The following is a 26,314-nucleotide window of genomic DNA, read 5'->3' as shown; positions in this document are numbered from 1 at the left end:
TTGGGTTTGAGCCAAGTCCTATTTTGGGTCCAATCCAATTTCAGTCCTTACTATAAATACATCTATTTCCGAAAAAAAAAAACTTTAAATATTATTGCAATATTATAATATTTCACACAACTTTGCTACAACTCGTTATATGATAAATTATGAGCAGTGAAAAAAATTGTGGATGTATATTGGTTCACATTTTTATCACTCACAACTTATGACAAATATTGTTAAAAATGTTGTAATATTAGCATTATTCTAAATATAAATTTGTTGCAATACTATGGCAATCTTGCAATATACGTACATTATGTCACATCACGTTGGGCTCAAAGACCAAAGCTGAAAAGAAGTAATGGATTCAGCTCATCTTTTATTCGATTCTCAAAAAAAAAAAAAAAAAAAAAAAAAAAAAAAAAAGAAGCTCATCTTCTATTCAAAAATTAAAAGTTTTCAATATTTCCAATGCTAGTGTTAGTGTAGTCACGTGGAGTCAGAGCTTAGGACATTTCAAAAACAAATACAAAACAAAGAAAGTGAAAGTGAGAAACCACATACATAACAAAGTTCAACAAAAAGAAAAAGAAAAAAAGAGAGGGAATTAAGTCATTACAGAATAGTGGAGATGGACAAAGAAGAAAAAGAAAAAAAAAAAAAGAAAGAAGAAGAAGAAGAAAAAAAGAAGAAGAAGAAGAAGAAGAAGAAGAAGAAGAAGCAGCTGCTTCATAGCGCCACCCCTGCTTCGTCATCGTCTTCTTCCTTTTCTCCTTCTTCTCTGTTTTCTTCCCTTACAAATGAGTTCCAAAACTGAAAAAATGAAACCGTGCAAACTGCAAAAATAGGCCACGATTCATAGAACCGTACAGTCTGGCCACGATTCGAGCGGTTTCATGCTTTTTTCACATTGAGAGGTTCTTAGTTCTAATAGAACCGCAATAGTGAGAGGTTCACGGTTAACCAGGTCGGACCGTATGATTCGGTCCGGGTTTGAGAACCATGATTCCAAGCAATGGAAGTCCGATCTATTTTACTAATTTTCATTGTCGTGCTAAGCTTTAAGCTAAAAAAATTTAAAAAATAAAAATAAAAAAACCCATATATTAGAAATTGTTTATTTTTATAGAATTAGTCAACAAATTGTTCAAGTAATTTTTCTGAGTTCTCTTGTAATTATGCCACACATGTGCAATTGGTTAGAGGTTCCTTTAATATCTATTTGAAATTGAATGCTCCTAAAATACCCCTTTTAAAAGCTTTCTTCATCATGAAACTAAAATTTCTATTAAGATATGATGTTACATTATGATCTTTCTCTCTTACAGTTTATCTAACACTAATTTTTTTATACTTGAAAAACTTATTATTTTATTCTCTCAATATCCTAGATTGGTTGTTATTAGTGAAACAACAACTAAGCCTTAATTTCGAAACTTTAAAGGAAACTGTGAATGTTCAAGAAACAAGACTAAGCCTTGAATGTTTCCATTGCTCTTGTTTTCTATCCTCAATTGGATTACTCAATTTGGTCTAGTTTTTTTACATGGCTTCCATTAAAAAGTTTTTCAGAATAACTCTTCAATCTCTCTATAATCTCCTCTTCGTTTTCTAACACTTTTAATATTAATCTTTAATGTTGACACAATTAAAGTTCTGTTTTCATTGTACTTGTCTTAGAAAGTCTATAAATATCCAACTAGCTACATAATTCATCATAGGCCTTAAACCTAGCCTCTCAGACTATCTTTTTTCCCTTCGTGCTTATCTGTTTAATTTTCATAAGCGGCATTGTCTCTACACCTAGGTAGGCTTCTATAGCGTTCTCTCTTCTTAATTCTAATTGCTGCTTGGACCTTCTCATTCTGCCACCAAGTCTCTTTGGTAGCTCTCTCTCTTTCTTTATCTCTCCATTTTTCTCTGTTTTTTAACCATAATATCTCATGATTTACAACAAAACTAGGTATCAGAGCGTATTGATCCAGTCTTAGAATGTAGTAGAATAATTTGGTGGTTGTCATCAGATGATTGGACTGTTGACGTCAGCATCCATGCAATGACGTCATTACTAATGTCAGTACAGACATAGTCACTAGATTCTGTTGACCACATGATTTGAGTGGCTGGCCGGCCATTGGTAATTTTGATAACTTTTCCACTATTTTTTGAAGCCATTTGATGTGATTTTTTTTTTTTTTTTTTCCGTTTAAAAAAAAAATTGCCACTATTTCTTCGACTTGCGATTGTTAAGGTCTGTTTGAGATCCGTTTATTTTACTGAAACTGAAATTTTTTTACTGAAAGTACTATAGATAAAAGCAAAAGTTAGCTGAAATAGTACAGTGGAACCCATGAATAGTACCAAAAAGTGTAGTGGAGCCTATAAATAATAGTAAAAGTAAGCTCAATAGTAAAATGAGCAGATTTTTTAATTTAAAGTCAAATGCACATTTAGTGGGAAACTCCCAAACTAATCCTTTGCTCACTTTTAACTGCATTTGGGTTTGGGGTCCGTTGGGATGCCCTAACTTCTATTAGTAACTTCTTGTATTATATATAAGTTGCAAACGAATTTCTAGATTGGTAACTCTTTCTCTCAATGTAGTGTCAATCTTTGGTTGGAGAATTATCAGCTTCCCACTTACAGATAAGAATTGAATGTGGTCGTTCACTTGGATACTCGTACTGTTAGACTAGATGCAAGTTATGAGGACATAAAGGTAATTACAGAACTCCCACTAACATTAATTTTAATCCTGCCTGTCACCTATGTATGAGCTGATCTAATTAGGGCAAACCTTAGATACAATACCTTAAGTACCCCTTTTAAAATTAAAACACATATCCACTTACTTAATAGTGCTATTGCCGTTACCTTCTCCGTTTATATCTTTTCCTTCTTTTTTATTCCCCTGTTTCAAACTAAAGCATTCTAACTCTTGAACTCCCGCCAAACAACCTTTGCTCCTACCGTTCTCTCTCTCCCTCTCTGTTCTTCTCTTTCTCTCTTTTTTTCCTTCTCTCTCACTCAAATTAGATGAAATAGACGAATCTAGCTCTCTGAACTCTCTATCTCGCTCTGTTTTCGCAAATTGGTTGGCTAGCACTAAGAAAATTCGTTGGTATGTATTGGTTGAAACTCATTATAGGTTTTCAATTCTAGTTGCTGGGTTTGTGTTATTTTGAGGTTTGGTAGAGTTTTTATTTGTTTATTATGATCTATGTATCAATTTTGGTTATTGGGCCTGTGTTATTATTGCTTTGGTTTGTTTTGATTTGAATTTTCAATTATAGTTGCTGAGTTTGAGTTATTTTGAGGTTTGGAAGAGTTTTCCTTTGGCTATTTCTGATGAAGGTTTCAATTTTGGTTAATGGGTTTGTCTTAGTATTGCTTTGGTTAATTTTAATTTGGAGTTTCAATTATAGTTTCTAGGTAAGAGCAACGTTAAACAATTTACATCGACCAAATTTTTTTATATATACAGTGAGGTAAACCAGAGGAACATAGCTTCAACAATATTGCTACACTTTGATCCAAACATGATATACTCAAGATTCCAGAGTGATATTTTGTATTAACTAATGAAGGGAATATAATAATAATATATATATATATATATATTTATATATAAGCCGTAAGGGAGGGGCTTGCTAGTTAATTTGTGCCAAGTTTCACCTTGGATGTGCCTATTATCTAATTATTTTAAGCACTATACTTTATACTTGAAGTGATGGGCTATTGTAGAAAATTTTACCAATGCTAATGTAATGATGTTCTGCTGCTTTTGGAAAATAAGTGTGAGTTATAGAGGTTTAAAGCATGTGCTGTGTATCTAAGAGTTAGGCCCTTTTGGATATACACCACTGTTAATTTCTTTAAAAACCTTCTCTCCTCTCCCCTTGTGTGTATGTGTGTGTTAAAATATTTAATATTCTCAACAACAAAAAAAAATAAAAATGTTCTGCTACTTTTGAGTTCTTGGAAACATATCTCCAATTTGAGAATTAATGGTTTTTATGGGAACAAACAGAGAGATGAGGATAAATTAAATGGTTCTTTTATGATTCTTTTAAGGTTCTTAACTGTTGACTTATTTGCTTCAGCTATTAAAGTATAAAATTATTTGAGTAAATTGAATGCCACATTGTTTTTCTAAGCCAAGCTAAGAACTAGCTCAAAAATATTACAAAAACATATTAATCATACAATGAGGGAAAAAAAGGGAAGAAAAGGGTGTGGTGTTTTAACCAAAATCTAGTGAAAAGTTGTGTAACCCTTTAGTAGTATTGTCCCACACTAGTGGTTGTTGTGTTTAGTACTCATTTTACAGAGTGGTTAATTTTAGAATATGTGGAACCTAATAAGTTGTGTTTGTTAATTTACAGATTATGGAGAGAGATGGGAAGAGCAACCTTGAAGAAGTTGTGTCTATTGATTCAGAGGAAGATACAACTCCAAAAATTGGAGAAAATGAAGACACTGAAGAAGATATAACTCCAAAAATTGGAATGGAGTTTGATTCATAGGATGAGGCATATCTATGGTATAATATATATGCTGGATGTGTTGAATTTAGTATTCGTAGAGATTGGCTGAATAGAAGTAAGGCAGATAAAACAACTATCATATCCCGCAAGTTTTGTTGTTTTAAAGTTGGTTACAAGAAGGAAGTTACATATGAAAGAAAGAAATCTAGAATGGAATTAAGATGTGGTTGTGAAGCCCAAATGGTTATCAGTCGTCAAAAAAGTGGTAAATATCATATTACCCTTTTTGAAGCGAAACACAATCATGTAGTTGTAACTCCATGGAATAAACACAAATTGCCATCACAAAGGAAGATATCAGCTACCTAAGCAGTTGAAGCTAATCCAATAAGTACAGCCCTCATTCAAAACCAAGAAGACCCTAAGATTTTCAAGTACACTAATTAAATAATCCACACAAAAAAATTGTACAAGTACAACAATTGGCAATATTCAGCTCAAAAGAAATGAATGATACAATCTGTAATATTATGTACACATGTATTTATTACCACTTTCACCATCAGATACACAAGCAAGCCTATTCAATGAGTGCAATTGATGCAATTACATTAAGAAAACAACAGCCCACATGCTGCAGGCAACAGCTATCCAGTGCAGAAATCCTACAGTACCCAGTGCAAAGTGCAGAAATCCAGCAGTACCTAGTGCAGAGAAACCAATGTAGAGGGAAAACCAGCAGTACCCCACTGCATGCAGCAACAGGACTTGACACTGTGTATCAAGAAAAATATGGTAGTGCTTGAAGTATGGGCAAAAACAGTTCAAGTTTGAGATGATTGTAATAAATAAAGTAAGGCAAAAACAGTTCAAATAATCAAATGGATGGTAGTGAATTTGGACCAAAAAAAGTATCTAATATTAAAGAAGTTACACCAGATAAGTTATAACAATAAAAGTACCCAAAACACGCATCAGTAAATAAACTGATATACGACAACAAAACAAAGTGATGTCACTTGTAGCAATTAGTAAACAAATTATTGATCACATGCTACAGAACACAGTGGTCTGCCAAGAAAACTCCTTGTCCATGCTACAGAACACAGTGGTTTGCCACACTAAACTCCTTGCACATGCCAAAAAATGATTGATTCATCCAAAGCCACTCTAAACTTCTTGCACACTAAACTCCTTGCCCATGCTATAGAACACAATGGTCTGCCAAAAAAAAAAAACTCATGATTTATTAATCACATCAATAGATAGTCTATAGCCTAATTCTTGAAATTTTCATATATACTAAAAAATATAGTTATGCATAAAATACCTTGTTAATGGTAAGCTGTAGATACTATCACCACACTAAGTACACATCCACGGAATCTAATGACTACTAGTACCGCCATCCCTTGAAGAATAATCAAACCCAATGCTTGATGCCTACCATTTCCAAGTAATTGAAATAGAATAAGAACTAAGCAGGAACAAAATAAGAGTAACTTCCAAAAGAAGTAAGCACCACCTAGATTCTTTCCTTCAATAAATATGAAAATAACATTTAAAGGTTTAAAAAAGAATATATATATATATATATATATAGATATGCAAGAAAATTACTTATGTTACTTGTGTATAGTCAACAGATAAAGAAGCTGGGATGTTGACAGTAGTACTTGTCACAGGAGTTTCTCTACAAGGATGCCTCCTTTTCCTTGATCCTTTTTCAATAAAACTTTTAGGCCGACCTTTAACATGAGATGTGCCTATTTTTTTCTTAATCCCAGTTGCTTTATGAGTTGTTATGATAGATGCAACATCTACATGTTCATTATGAGAAGGATCCATCCCAATTTTATTGGAAGGTAAATCTGGTTTTTTTTTTTTTTTTTCAAAATCCTTTCCACATCAAGATTTAATTCAACCATTTTCTCAGCTAAAAACATAGATGCTTCTTCAGTTTCAGCAGCCTTACTTGCAATGTTAACTGCATTACGACACAAATCTTTGTATCAATTTGTTATATCCAACTTAGGATCTTCTTTCACAATGCAACCATAGCTATTACACATCCAACTCTGGCTTGCTTAGTCCACCGCTTCAAAATGTATCAAGAAGGAAGTAGTTTTATATTTTGAATATCTTGCACCTTTAATGCATGACTACATAAAAACCCAACAAACTCAAATTTGTTACAACTGCAAACAACTGTTTGGTTTGTAGAATTGAAGATAACCTTATGTTCTTGATTATGCCCATACATGCAAACCTTGTACTCAAACAATGGTGAAATATCATAGCATGTACTAACAACCATGTCCAAAGACTTCTTATATTCTTCTTGAAAGAAATTAAAGATTTTGCGTGTGTAAACATCCCTTGAGTTCTTCAATAAAAGCACTTCCACTCTCAAAACTGGCAAATGTTGGCTCATGTCATAATTGGAATCCAACTCATTGTGGCGTAGGTCTTCAAGTAACCTTTCAAAATGACTAAAAAATTCCAGCACATTATTGGTTGACTTTAGATAATGCCTCAAGCAACTATTGAAGCTTTCACTCAATTGTGTGGTCATTATATTTGCGCAAAAATGATTTCTACCATATGCCATCGCCCATTTTTCTCTAACTTCAAAAATGAATTTCAACCAACTATTTCCTTGAAGACCATGTTTATCTAACAACATTGATTCCCATGCTTGAAAAAAATCATCCTCATACTCATGATCACACATACAACTTTTAAATTTTGCAACAAATGAATTTGAACTTTGAAAATACATGTTGAGTTTTTTGAGAGCATTTTGATATATATGCCTTCGGCATAAATGATGATGAGAATCTGGTAACACTTCTGCAATTGCTTTAGCCATTGCTGGATCTTGATCAGTAAAAATTGTAACCGGCTTCTTTCCACACGTCACTTTTAAGAGGGTTTGAAATAACCATGAAAAATTTTCAGCTATTTCATCATACAACAATGCAGCACCAAAGACCACAATTTTTCTATGATGATTCACTCCAATTATAGGTGCCAATGGATGATGGTTTTTATTGGTTCGATACGTAGTATCAAAACAAACTACATTACCAAATAAATCATAATCCACAACCATTTTAGGATCTACCCAAAATATATTAATTATTTGATCATCAACATCCAACTGTATCTCATAGAAAAATGAAGCATTTTCAAACTTTCTTATCTCAAATAATGAATAAGGGCAAATGCTTCTCCCTCTTTCATTTCCCTCATCTGTTTAGATTGTAAATGATTACTGATATCTTTAAGAGTAAAACCAAGATTTTCCCTACCTCTAGCTTGTTTACTCATGAACTCAAAAACTAATTTTTGCCTAATCCTAGAGCGATTTGCTAATCAAGCTTCAGCTGCTTAGGCAGCTAATATCTTCCTTTGTGATGGCAATTTGTGTTTACTCCGTGGAGTTACAACTTCATGATTGTGTTTCGCTTCAAAAAGGGTAATATGAGATTTACCACTTTTTTGACGACTGATAACCATTTGGGATTCACAACCACATCTTAATTCCATTCTAGATTTCTTTCCATCATATGCAACTTCCTTCTTGTAACCAGCTTTAAAACAACAAAACTTGCAGGATATGATAGTTGTTTTATCTGCCTTACTTTTGTTCAGCTAATCTCTACAAATACTAAATCCAACATATCCGGCATATAAATTATAATCTAGATATGCCTCATCCTCTAAATCAAACTCCATTCCAATTTTTGGAGTTATATCTTTTTCAGTGTCTTCATTTTCTCCAATTTTTGGAGTTGTATCTTCCTCTGAATCAATAGACACAACTTCTTCAAGGTTGCTCTTCCCATCTTTCTCCATAATCTATAAATTAACAAACACAACTTATTAGGTTCCACAGATTCTAAAATTAACCACTTTGTAAAATGAGTACTAAACACAACAACCATTGGTGTGGGACAATACTAATAAAGAGTTACACAACTTTTCACCAGATTTTGGTTAAAAAATTTTTAAAGCACCACACCCTTTTCTTCCCTTTTTTTCCCCCCTCATTGTATGATTAATATGTTTTTGTAATATTTTTGAGCTAGTTCTTAGCTTGGCTTAGAAAAACAATGTGGCATACAATTTACTCAAATAATTTTATACTTTAATAGCTAAAGCAAATAAGTCAACAGTTAAGAACCTTAAAAGAATCATAAAATAACCATTTAATTTATCCTTGGCTCTGTGTTTGTTCCCATAAAAACCATTAATTCTCAAACTGGAGATATGTTTCCAAGAACTCAAAAGTAGCATAACATCATTACATTAGCATTAGTAAAATTTTCTACAATTGCCCATCACTTCAAGTATAAAGTATCGTGCTTAAAATAATCAAATAATAGGCACATCCAAGGTTAAACTTGGCACAAATTAACTAGCAAGCCCCTCCTTTGCGGCTTATATATATATATATATATATATTATATTCCCTTCGTTAGTTGATACAGAATATCACTCTGGAATCTTGAATTTTACATTAACAGGTATATCATGTTTGGATCAAAGTGTAGCAACATTGCTAAAGCTATGTTCCTCTGGTTTACCTCACTATATATATAAAAAAATTCAGGTCGATGTAAATTGTTTAAGGTTGCTCTTACCCAGAAACTATAATTGAAACCCCAAATTAAAATTAACCAAAGCAATACTAAGACAAACTCATTAACCAAAATTGAAACCTTCATCAGAAATAGCCAAAGGAAAACTCTTCCAAACCTCAAAATAACTCAAACTCAGCAACTATAATTGAAAACGCAAATCAAAACAAACCAAAGCAATAATAACATAGACCCAATAACAAAAATTGATATATAGATCATAATAAACAAAGAAAAACTCTACCAAACCTCAAAATAACATAAACCCAGCAACAAGAATTGAAAACCTATAATGAGTTTCAGCCAATACATACCAACGAATTTTCTTAGTGCTAGCCAACCAATCTGCGAAAACAAAGCGAGATAGAGAATTTAGAGAGCTGGATTCGTCTATTTCATCTAATCTGAGTGAGAGAGAAGGAAAGAAAGAAAGTAAGAGAAGAACGGAGAGGGAGAGAGAGAACGGTAGGAGCAAAGGGTGTTTGGCGGGAGTTCAAGAGTAGAATGCTTTAGTTTGAAACAGGGCAATAAAAAAGAAGGAGAAGAAATAAACGGAGAAGGTAACGGCAATGGCACTGTTAAGTAAGTGGACAAGTGTTTTAATTTTAAAAGAGGTACCTAAGGTACTGTATCTAAGTTTTACCCATCTAATTATCTAATCACCTATATATCATATGTTGACATCATTGATTGAGACTAGAATCAAAGAACATTAATTGTCCTTATTTATACAAAATTTTCAAATTTTCCCCTCTTTTTATTTGTCATTCTTCTTATTAGGACATATGTAAACCATGTTAGAAACATATGTCAATGTAGAATTGGCTAATCCTTTGACAAAATGCACTTTACTTGTAATTGGGTAGATTTAGGATGTGTTTAATACTTCAAGGAACAAGGTTTCAAGTCCAAGTGTTAAAACTATGCAAATTTGTCCAAGAATCAAGTGAAAAAGTGCTGGATTTTAAAGCTCGACAGCTATCTCAACAAATAGAATCTATCGAGGTTTAAAAAGCTATGTAAACTCGATGCTCGACAACTGCCCAACAAATAAGCTATCTATCGAGATTTACAAAAATCAGTTTTTCAAATCTGATTTCACACAAATCCGTGTATATATGTTTAGACTTTCTTTTCTCACAACCCTAAATAGATATAAGGATTATTTTAAGGGTTATCACAGCTGATGCAACTGAATGCAAATGTTTTTCACAAGCATATTGTGATTAGAGATATATGCCCTAGTTCATCTTTCTCTTCAAGAAGCTGTCGCGTTTGTACGCCGTAGGGTTTTGTAACCAAAAAGCTTCGTGATCTTCATCGTGTTGATGAATTGAAGAACTTTGCAGCCAACATCCTTCTCAAGTTGGTGGTTAGTCACATACTTGAATCCGTGCATCGATTGGTTAGTCATGTACTAGGGGTCGTGCATTGAAAGGAGAGATTATCACTACAGAACAAGTCCAATTGAGTATTGGGGTAAGGGTTCAACTGTAGGTTGGTATAAGGTACTGAGATTTCTTTACTTGTAAGGGTTCAACTTGTTTTGATAATAGTGGATTCTCAGGAGTGATGACCTTAAATTCACCCAGTGGGGTTTTGCCTCAGTAGTTTTCCTCATTCGTAAACAAATTACCTATGTCAAATTTATTTTCCATTGCATTTAGTTATTTAGTGATTTGTTTGTGCTACCACGCGTATTGCATGTTAATTGACTTAATTAATTCACTTGGTTAATTAATTGGTTAATTCATCACAAGAGATCAATACATTCTTGGCCTATTACTTCTCACTCTGCCTCATAAAAAATGTAGATTTTTAAATTTCTTTATTCCAATATTAATCTATTATAAGAAGTGAAATGTATTGCATTTTTTTTTTGTTAGGTGAAGAATGAGGAGATCAAAACTTTTTAATAGTCTTCTTTTGCCTTGGCGTGACCTTGAAATTTTGGACATGACAGAAGGTTGAAAATTCCTTTTGCAAAGAAATTTAATAGATAGATATTATACAAGCAATTTTAAGTCTTCTACATCTTATCTTATTTAACTGTTATCTTGAAATTTTGGACACAACGAAGACACAAATGGTTGAATTTTTTGCATCAAATCCTTTTTACATCCAAGACCTTCACTTTCATATGTAGGAACATACAGTAGAAAGGCAAGACCACTGCAAAATCTAAATTAAGCATGGCCTCTAAATTTTTAAGCAAATTGCCAGTCTTGAAAAGTTGTTGCTACTGAGGATTCACTTTAAATGCAATTTAACGTTGTGAGGTATATGTTTTGACCGCTTTGAACAGTCCAAACTGATATAAGAAGTTGATCTGAACCGTTGAAGGATAAAAATTTGCTCACCGAAAGCTATAGCGTTGAATAAGCAATCTCGAAGTATATGTTTTGACCGCTTATAACAGGTGAAATTGAGGGGAAAATGGACAAATTATGTAGCAAAATGCAAGTATTTAGTAAAATGCCCCTGTTTTTAAAACTTGATTTTAATAAAATTGAGTTATGTGTAAAACTCAATATCCTCAAAATCGAGTTATATATACATTTTTTAGCAGAACTCAACATTAGTAATGTCAAATTTTACATAAATTTAAATAAATAAATAAATTAAGTGAAAAAATATGCATAGAACTTGACATTGTTAATGTCGAGTTCTACCTGTAATTCGATTTTTTTTTTTTTTGAGAAACGTAACTCGATTTTGTTGAAATTGAGTTTTAAAAATAAGGACATTTTGTTAAATAGTTTCAAAATATGGGCATTTATTGCATAATTTGTAAATTAAGCACAAATGCCCATTTTTCCCGTGAATTTGATATAAGAAGTTGATCTGAACCATTCAAGGAAAAAAAAGAAAAATTCCTCACACAAGGCTATGGAGTTGAAAAGGCAACCTTCCCAAAATCTTGTATTCACAAGTATCTTTGTCATTGAAAATCTTGTTATCTAGGGACAGCTTTACGTTGAGCTCATATTGTTCATACGAGTTATATCTGTTTAAAAAAATTATATATATAATTATTTTTAAACTAAGCTATTTTGTTTTGTCTAATCTAAAAATTTTGAACTCTTTGATTTAAGAATCCTAAGAATTTGAGTTAAAAAATATATATAATTTGGTCTCCCAAACATAATCCTTACTTCCTTAAAGAAAAAGTAAAATAAAATCTCAAATAGTAACAATAAAAATTAGCCCAAATAACAACAAAAATAGATTAAACAACAACAACATTAAACCAAACAACAAATGAACAAAAATTTAACAAAGAGGTCATTAAAAAAAATTATAAAAAAAAAACCCTTAACCAATTAACTTGTTCAACTTATTCCATAAAAATCATCTTTAATTCATTTTTTATTTTCCTAAAAAATGGTATGAAGAGAGATACCATTTCTCTCTCAGCTTACAATCGCAGCATGTAGCCTTTGTTGATCTCTTTCTCTCTCTCACTTCTTCCATTTTTATCTTCTCTAACATTATTTTAGACTCTCTCACACATTATTACTCTTATCTTAACATTTTTAGTTTTCACTTTATCTCTCATCAATTTCTTTTTGCTTTTTTATTTTGTTAGTAAAAGAAAATTATAAAATTTTATCTTTTTTTTTTTGGGGTAATATTAATATATTCAAGTTTTTTTATTATTAGAATTTGTATAATTCAAGCATTTTCATGGGTATTCTAAAAATAATTTTAAAGCCGCCACATCTAGATACTTGTACTGTTCATTTTAAGGGATGCTAAGGTCCTGTACACTTTTCTAAAATGGTGTGCTCAGGAAATATTGAGACGGTACTCCGACTTTTATCAAGTCAAAACAACGATATTTTAGGAGTTTTGATTCTCTGAGATATTTTCGGAGTTTTGAGTCTTCGAGACATTTTAAATTTAAACAACCAAAAGCCATTTGTTCAGAGAGATAAATCTTTTTCCTCCTTTTCTCAATGGTGACTGGGCTTACATCACTCCATTTTCTGATAACTCTCTTCATCCTTAAGGTTCCATTGATGTTTGCTCAAGATGACCACTTCATCTACAATGGCTTCCATCAAGAAAATCTGCTTCTAGATGGAACCGCTCGAATCCACCCCGATGGTCTATTGCAACTCACCAACAATTCACAACAACAAGTTGGTCATGCTTTCTTCCGACTTCCTCTAAAATTCAACACTTCTTCTTCAGGTTTAACTCAGGCTCTTTCATTTTCCACAAACTTTGTATTTGCAATAGTTCCTCAAACACCACCCATAGGTGGCCATGGAATTGCCTTCACCATCAGTCCCTCGTGGAAAATCCCCAATGATAGTTACAGCAATTATCTAGGACTCTTGAATCCCTCAGATGATGGCTTTTCAAAAAACCACTTCTTAGCCATTGAGCTTGATACTACAAAGGGTCCGGAAGTTCAAGATAAAGACGACAACCATGTGGGAATCGATGTGAACAGCCTGAAATCAATTGAATCAGCTACTGCAACCTACTTTTCTGATCAAGAAGGGAAGAATATAAGCGTGGAGCTTCTAAGTGGCAACCCAATGCATCTTTGGATAGACTACAATGAAACAGAAAAGTTACTGAATGTAACACTATCCCCAACCGACATCCGAAAACCGAACCGGCCTCTCTTGTCAACACGCATTGATCTGTCCCAATATCTTTTGAAATCTATGTATGTTGGTTTCTCTGCAGCCACTAGTGCAGTTGCAAGTGACCACTATATTCTTGGATGGAGCTTTAATAAAAGTGGACAAGCACAAAGCCTTGACGTTTCGAAGCTTCCTCAACCTCCCCGACAGAGGAAAAGTAAAGATAGGCAAGGACAGATTATCATGATTTTGATCATAGCCGTAGTGGTCGTGCTGATATTGGTCACTGCAGCTATTTTCGTTCTGAGGAGAAAGAAATATGCAGAAATACTAGAAGATTGGGAAAGCGAGTATGGTCCTCACAGGTTCAGCTACAAGAATATCTACAAAGCAACCAAAGGTTTCTCAGACAAGGAGCTTCTTGGAGAAGGAGGTTTTGGAAAGGTTTATAAAGGAACTCTTCATTCTTCCAATACACAAATTGCAGTCAAGAAAGTCTCCCATGATTCCAAACAAGGGATGAAGGAATTTGTGGCTGAGATCATTAGCATGGGAAGGCTGAGGCATAGGAACTTGGTGCAACTCCTGGGATATTGCCGGCGAAAGGGTGAACTCCTCTTGGTCTATGATTATATGCCCAATCGAAGTCTTGAAAAGTTCTTATATGGAAATGAAAGGACAAACCTTAACTGGCTTCAACGATTTCGAATCCTCAAAGGAGTAGCATCTGGCCTTCTCTACCTCCATGAAGAGTGGGAACAGGTTGTTCTACATAGAGATATAAAATCCAGCAATGTTCTATTGGATGCTGAATTAAATGGGAAGCTTGGAGATTTTGGCCTTGCCAGATTATGTGACCACGGTGCCATTCTTGAAACCACCCGCGTGGCTGGAACAGTGGGTTATTTGGCTCCAGAGCTTACTAAAACAGGAAGGGCAACCACTTACACTGATGTGTTTGCTTTTGGGGCTTTCATGCTGGAGGTAGCTTGTGGAAGAAAGCCTATAGAGATTCGAGGACTGCCAGAAGAGATCATTTTGGTTGATTGGGTCTTCGGGTGCTGGAGAAAAGGAGCCATCCTTGATGCTAGTGATCCAAAACTGGAAGGTAATTATGTAGTAAAGGAAATGGAATTGGTTTTGAAACTTGGCTTGCTTTGCTCACACTCAACGCCAGCAGTGAGGCCTAGCATGAGGGAAGTGATGCAGCTTTTGGACGGCGATGCTGATCTGCAGGAATTACCACATGAGAGTACTAGTTTTGGTAACTTTACAAATGTTGAAGCATCTGAGATCTTATTGTCAATTAATTCATCATTCGACAAGGGTTTGACGGCCTCCTCTAGCACTGATTCTGTGCTATATAGTGGTAGATGAATCAGACGCATATTGATCAGCTAGCACTGATTAGGGATCAACTTCAGGGGAGAATAAAAAAAATGAAATAGTGAAGAATGTGATGTATACAGTTTCGTTTACTTATTGTAGAATCTCATATTTGTTAGCAATTTACTTAGGATCTAAGTAGTACTTTACTACAATAAGATTAATACAGTTGTTGTAAGCTTTATAACTATAAATCAATAGTGTATTGCAGAAACTAGATTGGGTGGCTCATCAAATTTTAGAAAAATGAAAACCCACAGCCAACAATGACTATGCATGAATATTATTATTTGCCTTCACAAAATAGCTCGTTGTATGGTTTATAATGAATTGCACTGCCATAAGATCATAAAAAGGAGTTGGGAGTAACATTTACGGGATAGACATATCAAAGAGTTACTTAATTCTTAATGCTAACCATTCCACACTTCCATAAATAAACCCTATGAACTAAATCATAACTAATTTAACAATGAGGATCATTGCATAGGGCCGACTCCACCATATAGCTAGGTCATTTAGTCAATTGTCTTAAGCCCCATGAGTGTAAAAAGGTCCTAGTCATAATAGTATATTTTTATAACAAAATAAAATATATCTCTTATCTGCTAACTCCTTTTTTCCCCGAATAGGTTGTCAACGTCTAATTAAAAATGGAAAAAAAGCATATTAGTTTTTGCTCCCTCTAAAGTACCTCTTGAAAATCGGCCACCATTAAACTCTATTTTTCCCTTTTACCCCTATGCTTATTTTCATGCGTAACATTTGACGTAAACAAGTTTTTTTTTTTTTTTTTTTTTTTTTTTTTTTTTTTTTGGTTGCCTGCCACGGTATCCAGGGCTTCGCCCCGACTAATCCGTTGGTCGACCCGGATATTTTTACATACAATTGATGTGAATATTTTTACTCGTTGACTTGATTTTAAGCGAATTCATTTTTGACAAGAGCCTTGTAGCTCAATGGCATTGTTTTTTCTCATTTATTTGCAGACCCACACAAGTCCAGACATCATATATGAATATATAATTATTTTGTAATGTGTTATAATTTATAATTTATTCTCCAAAATTTATTGAAAATATATTATGATTAAAATTTTTTTAGAAGAATATTATGGTTAACTATTTTTAAAATAAATATACTCACTTAGCAAATAAAATAAGTATTTTAACAATTAATAATTTCACTTAGCCAAAGTCATACGAGCTGCAAACTAGAGTTGTCAAAAAAAAAAAAAAAAAAAAAACCCTCATCAACCCAAAGCAAAGCGGCAAGAAATAATATATATAAAAAAAGTCAATTAAAAGAAAGAAAAAAATGCAAGAGATAGGGAGAAATTAATCACATTTTTTGGCAAAACATGAACCAAATAAAAGAAAAAATTACAAAGAGAGTAGTAGCAAATTTATAGAAAAGAAGATGGAGAGAAGAAAAGTAAAAAAAGGGAGAGGAATGGTTGGAAGAAAAGTATGGGTAAAGTGGGGAAATAATAATAGGAAGAAGCAGAGCCAACAATTGAGGTGAAGGGTTGGAGGAAAAGTAAACGATTAGATAAAAAATAATGGGGAAAATAAGAGTAAAAAAATAGAAGGGAAATGGTTAAAAAGAATTAAATGAATGGATTGATAAAGTTGTTTATGGTTGGATTTGTAAAGGCAATAATTGAATAGTTTTTAACATTAAATGATTGGATTTGTAAAGTTAATATTTTAATATATTTTTATATATAAGTTTGTTTAAAATATATAAAAATGATAGGAAAAAAAATGATGATAATGTGGTGGATGAGTTGGCACAACAGGAGATTTACAACATTATTAAAGATAAATACATTGTGATTAATTATTTTCAAAAGAAATATACTCACATAGCAAATGAGAGAGAGAGAGAGAGAGAGAGAGAGAGAGAGAGAGAGAGAGAGAGAGAGAGAGAGAGAGAGAGAGAGAGAGAGAGAGAGAGAGAGAGAGAGAGAGAGAGAGAATTAAGAATTATAATAATTAAATATTAAACCACATCAGAAAAATACAAAAAACTATTAACTCAAAAAGCAAAGCTGTAAGGAAGAATAAAAAAAAATCTTTAAAAGAAAGAAGATGAGAGAGAGAGAGAGAGAGAGAAATCACCTTTTTTATGGCAAAAGATAGACTTAAATAAGAGAAATATGCAAAGGAAATAATAAAAAAAATTATAGGAAAAAAAATGGAGACAAGAAAAGTGAAAAGAGAGAGAGAGAGAGAGAGAGAGAGAGAGAGAGAAAGGGTTAGAGAGAGAGTAATGGTAAAGTGGGGGATAGAATTGAGAAGAAGAAGAAGAAGAGACCCAAAAACAAAAACAAAAAAGACGTGGAGAAGAGTTGGAGAAAGAGTAAAGGTTAGATAATAAATAATGGACAAAATAAGAATAAAAAAATTAGAAGAGTAATGAATAAATATTTTTTTTTTTTTTTTTTTTGCTAAACTGTAATGAATAAATAAAATTAAATGAATGGATTGATAATATATTATTATTGCTTATGGTTGTGTTTGTAAAGGTAGAAACAGAATAGTATCTAAAACCAAATGATTGGATTTGTAAAGTTAATGATTATGCTACTATTAGATAGATAATGTTTGTTTGAATTTAATTCTATTGATGTTGTAATCTCACTATGATTTAATTTTCTTTCCATTTTTGATGTAATTTGAGAACTTTATTTAAATGATCATAATTTGGGTACTTTATTTAAAGGACCCAAATTTCACTAATGTTAGCAGTTGACTATGGATTTACCATTATAAATTTAGGTTGAGAGTCTTCTACCTTTGTTCCAATGTTTGTCAATTCCAAGCAAAGCCTGGTGATTATTCTGAGGTTCCTATTGTACTTGACAGTAGACCCTAGGTATCATTGCCTAGGTTCTTTCTTCCTCCATTTTCAACATTTGACCCTAGAAAGAAACTGATACCTAGAATTTCACGATATTGTTCTCTTGTTTTCCCATAAAGTTTCCCTCTTAGAGTGTATCATTATGCATTAAAATTCACAAGTACTGATGTAATGAGAAGATGCATCAAAATTTCCCTCTTAAGAGATTCCTCCATGTATCTTTGATGCTTGAGTTCAATTAGTTTATGACAATTAGTACTTTTTGTTGTTGTTGGTTATGTTTAATATATAGAGGTTTTCAGGGTTAAGGCCTGTGTGCAGCTTCTTAGCGACGTGTAATGTTTTGAGTAAAATGTTATTCATAAAAAAAATAAATAAATAAATAAAAATAAAAAAACCGAAACCAAAAACTAATTTTCTATTGTGCTTTAAATGATGAGAAAAATAAATAAATAAAAAACAAAACCAAAAACTAATTTTCTATTGTGCTTTAAATGATGAGAATGGCATCTCGTCAAATAATCATTTTCCTTAGTTTGTAGTTTAGAAAGATTATTATGATTGTCCGGCAGAGTCCACCATAGTTCACCCCTCTAACATCTAGTTGGATTTTGGACCCTTCTCCTTTTTCTTTTTCTTTTTGCTAAAAAGTTGGACTTGGACAGTTGGACCCTTGTTCTCTCATTACAACAATTTTGAAATGAACTATTTGGGGTCAAAGAAGGAAAACCACCATTTTCTAGGAGTTTATGACATTTTAAACAAAGCCCCTGTGCTAACATGGATGTACATTTTTCCCACTTTACTCAATGGCAACAGGGCTTGCATCACTTCCTTTATTACAACTGACCAACATTTCAACCCAACAACTTGGTCATGCTTTCTACCAATTTCCATTAAAATTCAACACTTCCTCTTCCTCTGGGTCTCTTTCATTTTCCACAAACTTTGTATTTGCAATAGTTCCTCAACTGCTGATGTTGGGTGGCCATGGCCTTGCCTTAACCTTTTCTCCCTTGTGGGAACCTGCCCATGCTACTGGAATCCAATTTCTAGGGCTCTTCAATGCCTCCAATAATGGCCTCCCAACAAACCACATATTGGCTATTGAGCTTTGTTAGGGACATATTTTTATGTAATTGGCATATCCTTTGTCAAAACGCACTTTACTTGTATTTGGGTAAATCTAAGTAGATTCAAGATGATCATTACAAGTGGTTAAATTGAAGACATGAAGATTACTCAAGAACTGCTTAAGAAAAGTGCAATCTACAGATCTCGAAACCTTCTCAACAGAAGCTCAATCTGTCAAGATTCATTAAAGCTCGACAGATGTCTCGATTTATCGAGCTTACGAGATTCAAATTATAGCCAGCAATGTTTTTATTCTAAAAGGCTATTTGTTTATGAGTTTGTATAATCCTTATAGGACTAGGAAAGCCCAAGGTTTGTGTAAACCTATTTAGAATAAGAGAGCCCATTAAACTCCTATTTAAAGGAGGTGGAAAAAGGAAAACCCTAACCCTAGAGAGCTTCATAAGGTTTTCTTTTTGAAACTCTAGCCTCCTACTACAGAAGAGAGAGTTCTTGCTGCGTTTCTTTTACGCCTTTGGGTTTTGTAACCAAGTAAAGTCTCTTGCACCAACATTGAAGATCTTATTAGTGTTTCTATGTGAAGCTGCTGCAAATCAACTACAACAATCAAAGAGTTTCTGTGGAGTTAGTCACATACTTGGATTCGTGCAAAGGAATAAGTCGCGTACTGACCGCGTATAAAATTAGTTAGTCACGTATTGGGAGCCGTGCATCGAAAGGAGAAATTGTCACTACAGAACAAGTCCAATTGGGTATTGGGGTAAAGGTTCAACTATAGGTTGGTATAAGGTACTGGGATTCCTTTACTTGTAACTGCTTGTTGTGATAATAGTGGAATTTCGGGAGTGGTGACCTGAAAATCACTCGGTGGGGTTTTTGCCATGTTGGTTTTCCTCATTCGTAAACAAATCACCGTGTCAAATTTATTTTCTACTGTATACTTAGTTTATTGGTGATTTGTTTGTACTACCACGCGTTTACATATTAATTAACTTAATTAAATCACTTGGCCAAATTAATTGGTTAATTTATCACAAGGGGTCAATTCGTTTTTGGCCTATCAAGCTTGATACTGTTAAAAGTACTGATGTAAACGATATAAACAGTAACCATGTTGGTATTGATGTGAACGACGTGAACTCAACTGAATCAACTACCACAACCTACTTTTCTGATCAAGAAGTGAAGAACATAAGCTTGGAGCTTTTAAGTGGAAACCCAATGTATCTTTGGATAGACTACAATGGGACAGAAAAGTTACTAAATGTCACACTAGCCCTGACCAACATCCTAAAACCAAACCAGCCTCTCTTGTCAACACACATTGATCTGTCTCAATATCTTTTGGAATCTATGTATGTTGGTTTCTCTGCATCTACTGGTGCAGTTGGTAGCGACCACTATATTCTTGGATGGAGCTTTAATAGAAATGGACAAGCACAAAGCCTTGATTTTTCAAAGCTTCCCTTACTTCCTTAACAAAGGAAAACAAAAAAGCTACCAAGACAAATGATCATAGTTTTTCTAGTAATAACTCTCATGCTGATAACAATCACTGGAGCTGCATACATTATAAGAAGGAAGAAGTATGAAGAAATACTTGAAGATTGGGAAAGCGAGTATGGTCCTCACAAGTTCATCTACAAGAATCTCTATAAAGCAACCAAAGGTTTCTCAAACAAAGAACTTCTTGGAGCAGGAGGTTTTGGAAAGGTTTATAAAGGAACACTTTCTTCTTCCAAAATACACATTGCAGTCAAGAAAGTCTCCCACAATTCTAAATAAGGGATGAAGGAATTTGTGGCTGAGATCATTAGCTTGGGCAGGCTGAGGCACAGGAACTTGGTGCAGCTCCTAGGATATTGCCGGTGAAAGGGTGAACTCCTCTTGGTCTATGATTATATGCCCAACGGAAGCCTCGACAAGTTCTTACATGGAAATGAAAAACCAAAACTTAACTGGCTTCAACGATTTCAATTCCTCAAATGGGTAGCATCTAGCCTTCTCTACCTCCATGAAGAGTGGGAACAGGTTGTTCTACATAGAGATCTAAAACCAAGTAATGTCCCCTTAGATGTTGAATTAAATGGAAGGCTTGGAGATTTTGGCCTTGCCAAATTAAGCGAGCATGGTGCCAATCCCCAAACAACCCATGTGGCTGGGACTGTGGGTTATTTGGCTCCAGAGCTTACTAGAACAAGAAGGGCAACCACTTGCACTGATGTGTTTGCTTTTGGGGCTTTCATGCTTGAGGTGGCTTATGGAAGGAGGCCTGTAGAGGTACAAGGATTTACTGAAGAGGTAATTTTGGTTGACTGGGCGTTTGAGTGCTGGAGAAAAGGATCTATCCTTGATGCAAGTGATCCTCAATTGGAAGGTAATTATGTGGTGGAGGAAATGGAGTTGGTTTTGAAACTAGGCTTGCTTTGCTCACACTCATCGCCAGCAGCTAGGCCTAGCATGAGGCAAGTGATGCAATTTAGGATGATAATGTTGATCTGCCAGAATTACCACATGACAGTGCTTGTTTTGGTAACTTTACAAGTGTTGAAGCATCTGATATCTTATTGTCAATTCCTTCACTAAATATCAAGGGTTTGACGCCCTCCTCAAGCACAGATTCAATCCTCAAGTATGGTCGTTGAAATATTTGCATATCATTGTATGAGTAAACTAAATCATGGAACTATGCTTGGGACCAAATCAACCAGTGGCATACAGAAAGCTCAGACATCGCCTTTAGGGGTGGAGAGGAGAAAAAAGGAACTTGTAAATAATATGATGTATACAGATTCTTTCCCTTAATATAGAATCTACTATTAGTAGGAATCGACTTGAGCTCTAAGTAGCAGATCTCAATCCTATCACACCAACGTTGAGGTGTTGTGGAGGTTATTCATTTGTGTTTAATTACTCAGAAAATGTAAGAAAGGAAAGGAAGACTTTTTTATTTTTTATTTTATCTAGAGCTTCCTTTTATACTAAGCGATGCCGCCTAGGAATTTTGTTAGACATGTAGGACAGAAAACTAACAAAAGTGAACAAAATGATGTAAGTGTAACGTTTTCAATAATTTAGAGAAAAAAAAAAAAAAGAACTTTTGATAGTTAATTAACACAAACTTATCTTTATGTAAACTTAAGTATGGAAACAATATTTTTGCCAAAAAAAAAACCCCATCCGACATTGCAACTGAGTTCTAACTGCGATTTGGTGAACCATCCCTGGCCTTGGCATAGGTACAAAGGTGGACCAATGTTGCATAAGCATTAGGATCAAATCTAACCAACCAAAAAATATTGATAGTTTAATCATTACCCTTCTTGGCTTCCCTAGACCAAGTGTCATACTGAAATTCCCCTCATTTTGTGGATTAACTTACAAATAAAATCAATGCATATGTATCCAACAAATTAAGAACAACCCAAAATATCATAGGAGGTGCCAGAATTAAATCATGTTCTATCAAAGAAAACCACTCTAAAAATAAAATATTACATGAAATATTATGAGAGAGGGATCCTAGGCCTAGCCACCATTTCAAAAGGGACAAGGAAACAAACATTGATTGCAGACAAAATTAAAATGTTCTACTCGTACAAAATCAATGAACTTTTATGTACTTTCAATAGGATCAACTTGAGAGTTATGAGCTCAACATCATATTAAAGTTTAATAAATCTTCCACACTATTCCTAACAATTTCCATCCCACGATTTTCAACATTCCCCTTGTCAGATCGTGAACTATGTCATTCTATCTCAAAACCAATTGATGATAAGAAAGATACACTCAAATCTTTTATGGCATTCGACATCACGCCCCATGGGCCTGTTTTTAGAATGATTGTAGGGAGTTGAATTGTGGTCCCCCTAACAATCCCTCCGTTACAATGACACTCCCGTGACTCAAACCCATGACCTTGACTCTGATACCATTTGTCAGACCATGAGCTATGTCATTCCACCTTAAAACCAATTGGTGATGAGGAAGATACATTCAAATCTTTTATGGCATTTGACATCACACCCCGCAAGCCTGATTTTTAAGTGGTTGTAGAGAGTTGAATTGTGATTCCCCCAACACCCCTCAATCAACTCAAAATTTCTTCTTCAGCCTCTTCAACAATTTCTTGCATACATTATCTTGGCCTTCAATCTTAACTTGTTCATCACGTTCAACATCTTTGAAATTTTCTTTTAAAATTAGTTGGACATTATTGAACTCTTACTTGGCTCATCACCTAATAATTGAAAGCCACAATTCTCGTCTAGGAAGCACGGACACAACAATATTGCCAACATACTGGTCTGACAAGTGTACAGACAAAAAGTGTCAAGTATGTACCCAGCGATCCAAAATCCTTTCTTCTTCTTCATTTTTTTTTTTTTTTTTTTAAATTCGGATATGCCACTAACACAGTCGAGACACGAAAATGCCAAAAATAGGGGAAAAAAAATCACACCTGGCAACTCCATCGATCTCATGTAGTAAACCTCAAAAATAACCCAAAACTCCACCCTAGTCATTCTAAATCAATTTCTCTTCTTTGTTTTTCTCGCTCTGGACCTAGTACATCTCCGCTGCTTAAGCCACTAATTGGCAACCCAAGATCACCTTGCAATCACCATCAACCATTAAGTCTCTCTCTCTCGGTCTCAATTTCTCACTTTCTCTCTCGCACTAACTGAGCTGCTTTCTCAAATTCTCATTTTTTCTTGCCACTCTCGACCCTATTTAACTTTTGTTTTTTGTGTATTGTAGCTATTGTTTACTTTGTTGCGTGGGTCAGTGTATTGTAAGTTTGTAACTATAGTTTACTTTTTTGGGTGGATCAATGTCGGTCTCTCCAAATGGGCCAGTGACTGTGATCTACACAAACTGTGGATCTCTCTAGATTGTTGTCTTCTGGTTAATATATGACTATATGTATTGGGTGGATCAGGGTTTGTTTTGGTTATTACTTGTTTTGTCTTATGGTTGGTATATGTCTATATTAATATAATACTATTTGATATAAGTGGGTCTTAGTTTCTGAATCTTTTTCTTTTTGTTTTTTTTTTTTTGGTTTGTAAATGAATTTTATTATTTGATAATGACATAAATATAATGTACAAATTGTTATTGAATTATTTGTAGGTTAAATGAGTACCGAAAACTGACCAAAAAAATTTGTCACTAGGTTAAATGAGATTATAAAAAATGCAGCAAATAATAATATATCGGGTTATGTTCCTTCGGGTTACAATAGCTTCAGAACAACCTTTTGCAAAAGAAAAGGGAAAATGTTGAGATGTTGTTGAGGACAATAAAAGATACTTGGAAACAAAGGGGTTTGAGTATAGCAAGTGATAGGGACGAATGCACAAAAAATGTCACATATCAATTTTATGGCTACATCAAAAAGGAGGCCAATTTTCTTAACAACCATTAATGGTACAAAAGAGTACAAAGACAAGCACTATATTTCTCAGTTGTTTCCAGAATGCATAGCTAAGGTTGGACTTCAAATTGTTGTCCAAATCATTACTAATAATGCAGCAGTTATAAAGTCAGCTGGGTCTATTGTTGAAGCTAAATATCCTCATATATTTTGAACTCCTTATGTTGTGCATACACATAATTTGGAAAATACTCTTCTCAAAATGAGACTGTTTGGAAGAATAAAATTGGATTACAAAAGTTGCTGAAGATGCATCTTTCATATGTATTTTCATAATGAATCACTCGAGGAGATTAGGGATGGCAATTTATGCCTGACCCACGAGTACCTGACCCGGCCCGGCCTGACCCTAATGGGTCAAATTTTTCCCGGGCCAATAACGAATAGGGTCGGGTTTGGGATTTAGAAAAAAAAAAGGCCCGAAGCGGGTCTAGGTTTTGGTAAAAACCCGACCCGACCCGTTTAAACTTAAAGCAAAATTACTAAAATACCTACCTATATATATATGTCACTTATATCAAATCCTAACCCTATTTTCATTTCTTTGATGTCTCTCTTAGCTCAAGCCGCCTCAGCCTCTCAATGCTCTCACCTCACCCTCAATAACTCTCAATCTCATTTTCTCTCAAGCCACCTTATACGGTCTCACCTAGTCACCCTCACCCTCACCCTCACTTTCATTCACTCACCAACCCACCCTCACCTTCACTCTCATCACGTAGTGGTTACTATTTGCCAGGGAGAAGCACGGAGGTTAGATCGAAGAGAGATGTGATAGGTTTAGGCCGTGATAGGTAGAGAGGCCTTTTGGTGATGATCAAAAGAGCTCTTGGTCGTGTTGAGGTCAAGCCTAAGCTTCGACCTAGAGGTGGGATTGATGGCTGAAACCACCACCAATCATCAGAGATCTTGGTGGTCTAAGATAGAGAAAGGCCGAGTAGGAGTCTGAGATCAGAGATAAAGGCTTGGTTGACCGAGTTCTCCAATTTTTATTTTGGGTTCATTTTTATTTTGGGTTCAGGCCTCTCTCAAATCTGTGAGTTTGTGTTTGTGATATTGTGAATCTATGTTTGTGATTCTGTGTTTTAAAGGGAAACTCTTTTTTTTTTCCTTTTTTCTTTTCTTTTTTTTTAAGATTGTATGACCATGGATTAAGCCCTGAAGTGGCTGGCAGAGCCGACGGGGCCTGATGGGGGTGGGTTTAGATGTAAAAAAAAAAAAAAAAAAAAAAAAAAAAAAAAAAAAAAAAAAAAAAAAAAAAACTCATTTATTAAATGGGGCGGATTTGGGTTTCGGGGTTGAACCCGCGGGTCGGGTTTGGGCATGAAGAAACCCGAACCGTTGCCATTCCTACATGAGATTGGCGATGTTGAACGAATTATGCATTTGAAATTATTTGATGTTGCTAAAACATGATTTGCTTCAACATTAGTTATGCTTAAGAGATTGAAAATCATAAGAAGTCTTCTAAACATGGTCATTTGTGAGCAACGGTCGGCTTATAGGGAAGATGATGTTGGAAAAGCAACAATTGTGAGAAAATTGGTTTTAAATGATTTGTGGTGGGACAAGGTTGACTACATTCTTCGATTCATAGGACCTAAATGATTTGTGGTGAGAGAATTGGTTTTGCAAAAGGGTTGTTCTTAAGCTATTGTAACTCGGAGAAAAATAACCCAATATATTATTATCCTTTCATTAAAAACAAGTTACTTGCAATTATGTACAAAATTATCAAAAACCATTTTCCATAAAATATTACAACATTATCCATTCATCACACATGCAATTTACTAATTACAATAT

The 26,314-nt window shown here is 34.2% G+C and overlaps 1 protein-coding gene and 1 pseudogene across 1 annotated transcript; both read left to right on the top strand.

Annotated features, from left to right (window-relative positions):
• Positions 1–13,043: 13,043 nt before the first annotated feature.
• On the top strand, positions 13,044–15,397 carry LOC126728905 (L-type lectin-domain containing receptor kinase IV.1-like). Its single transcript, XM_050434659.1, has one exon. It carries the CDS (start codon positions 13,078–13,080, stop codon positions 15,094–15,096), a length of 2,019 nt encoding a protein of 672 aa, XP_050290616.1. The 5' UTR covers positions 13,044–13,077; the 3' UTR covers positions 15,097–15,397.
• Positions 15,398–18,779: 3,382 nt separating this feature from the next.
• LOC126698340 (L-type lectin-domain containing receptor kinase IV.1-like) lies at positions 18,780–21,710 on the top strand (annotated as a pseudogene).
• The last annotated feature ends 4,604 nt before the right edge of the window (positions 21,711–26,314 follow it).

Source organism: Quercus robur, chromosome 1 (genome assembly GCF_932294415.1).
Source record: "Quercus robur chromosome 1, dhQueRobu3.1, whole genome shotgun sequence".
NCBI classification, from domain to species: Eukaryota; Viridiplantae; Streptophyta; class Magnoliopsida; order Fagales; family Fagaceae; genus Quercus; species Quercus robur.
Note: the sequence above shows the minus strand (reverse complement) of the source record. Positions and strands in the feature narration are given on the sequence as shown.

What these genes read in the sequence shown, in the direction of transcription:
- LOC126728905 (XM_050434659.1), top strand. Translation starts at nt 13,078, where the DNA reads ATGGTGACTGGGCTTACATCACTCCATTTTCTGATAACTCTCTTCATC.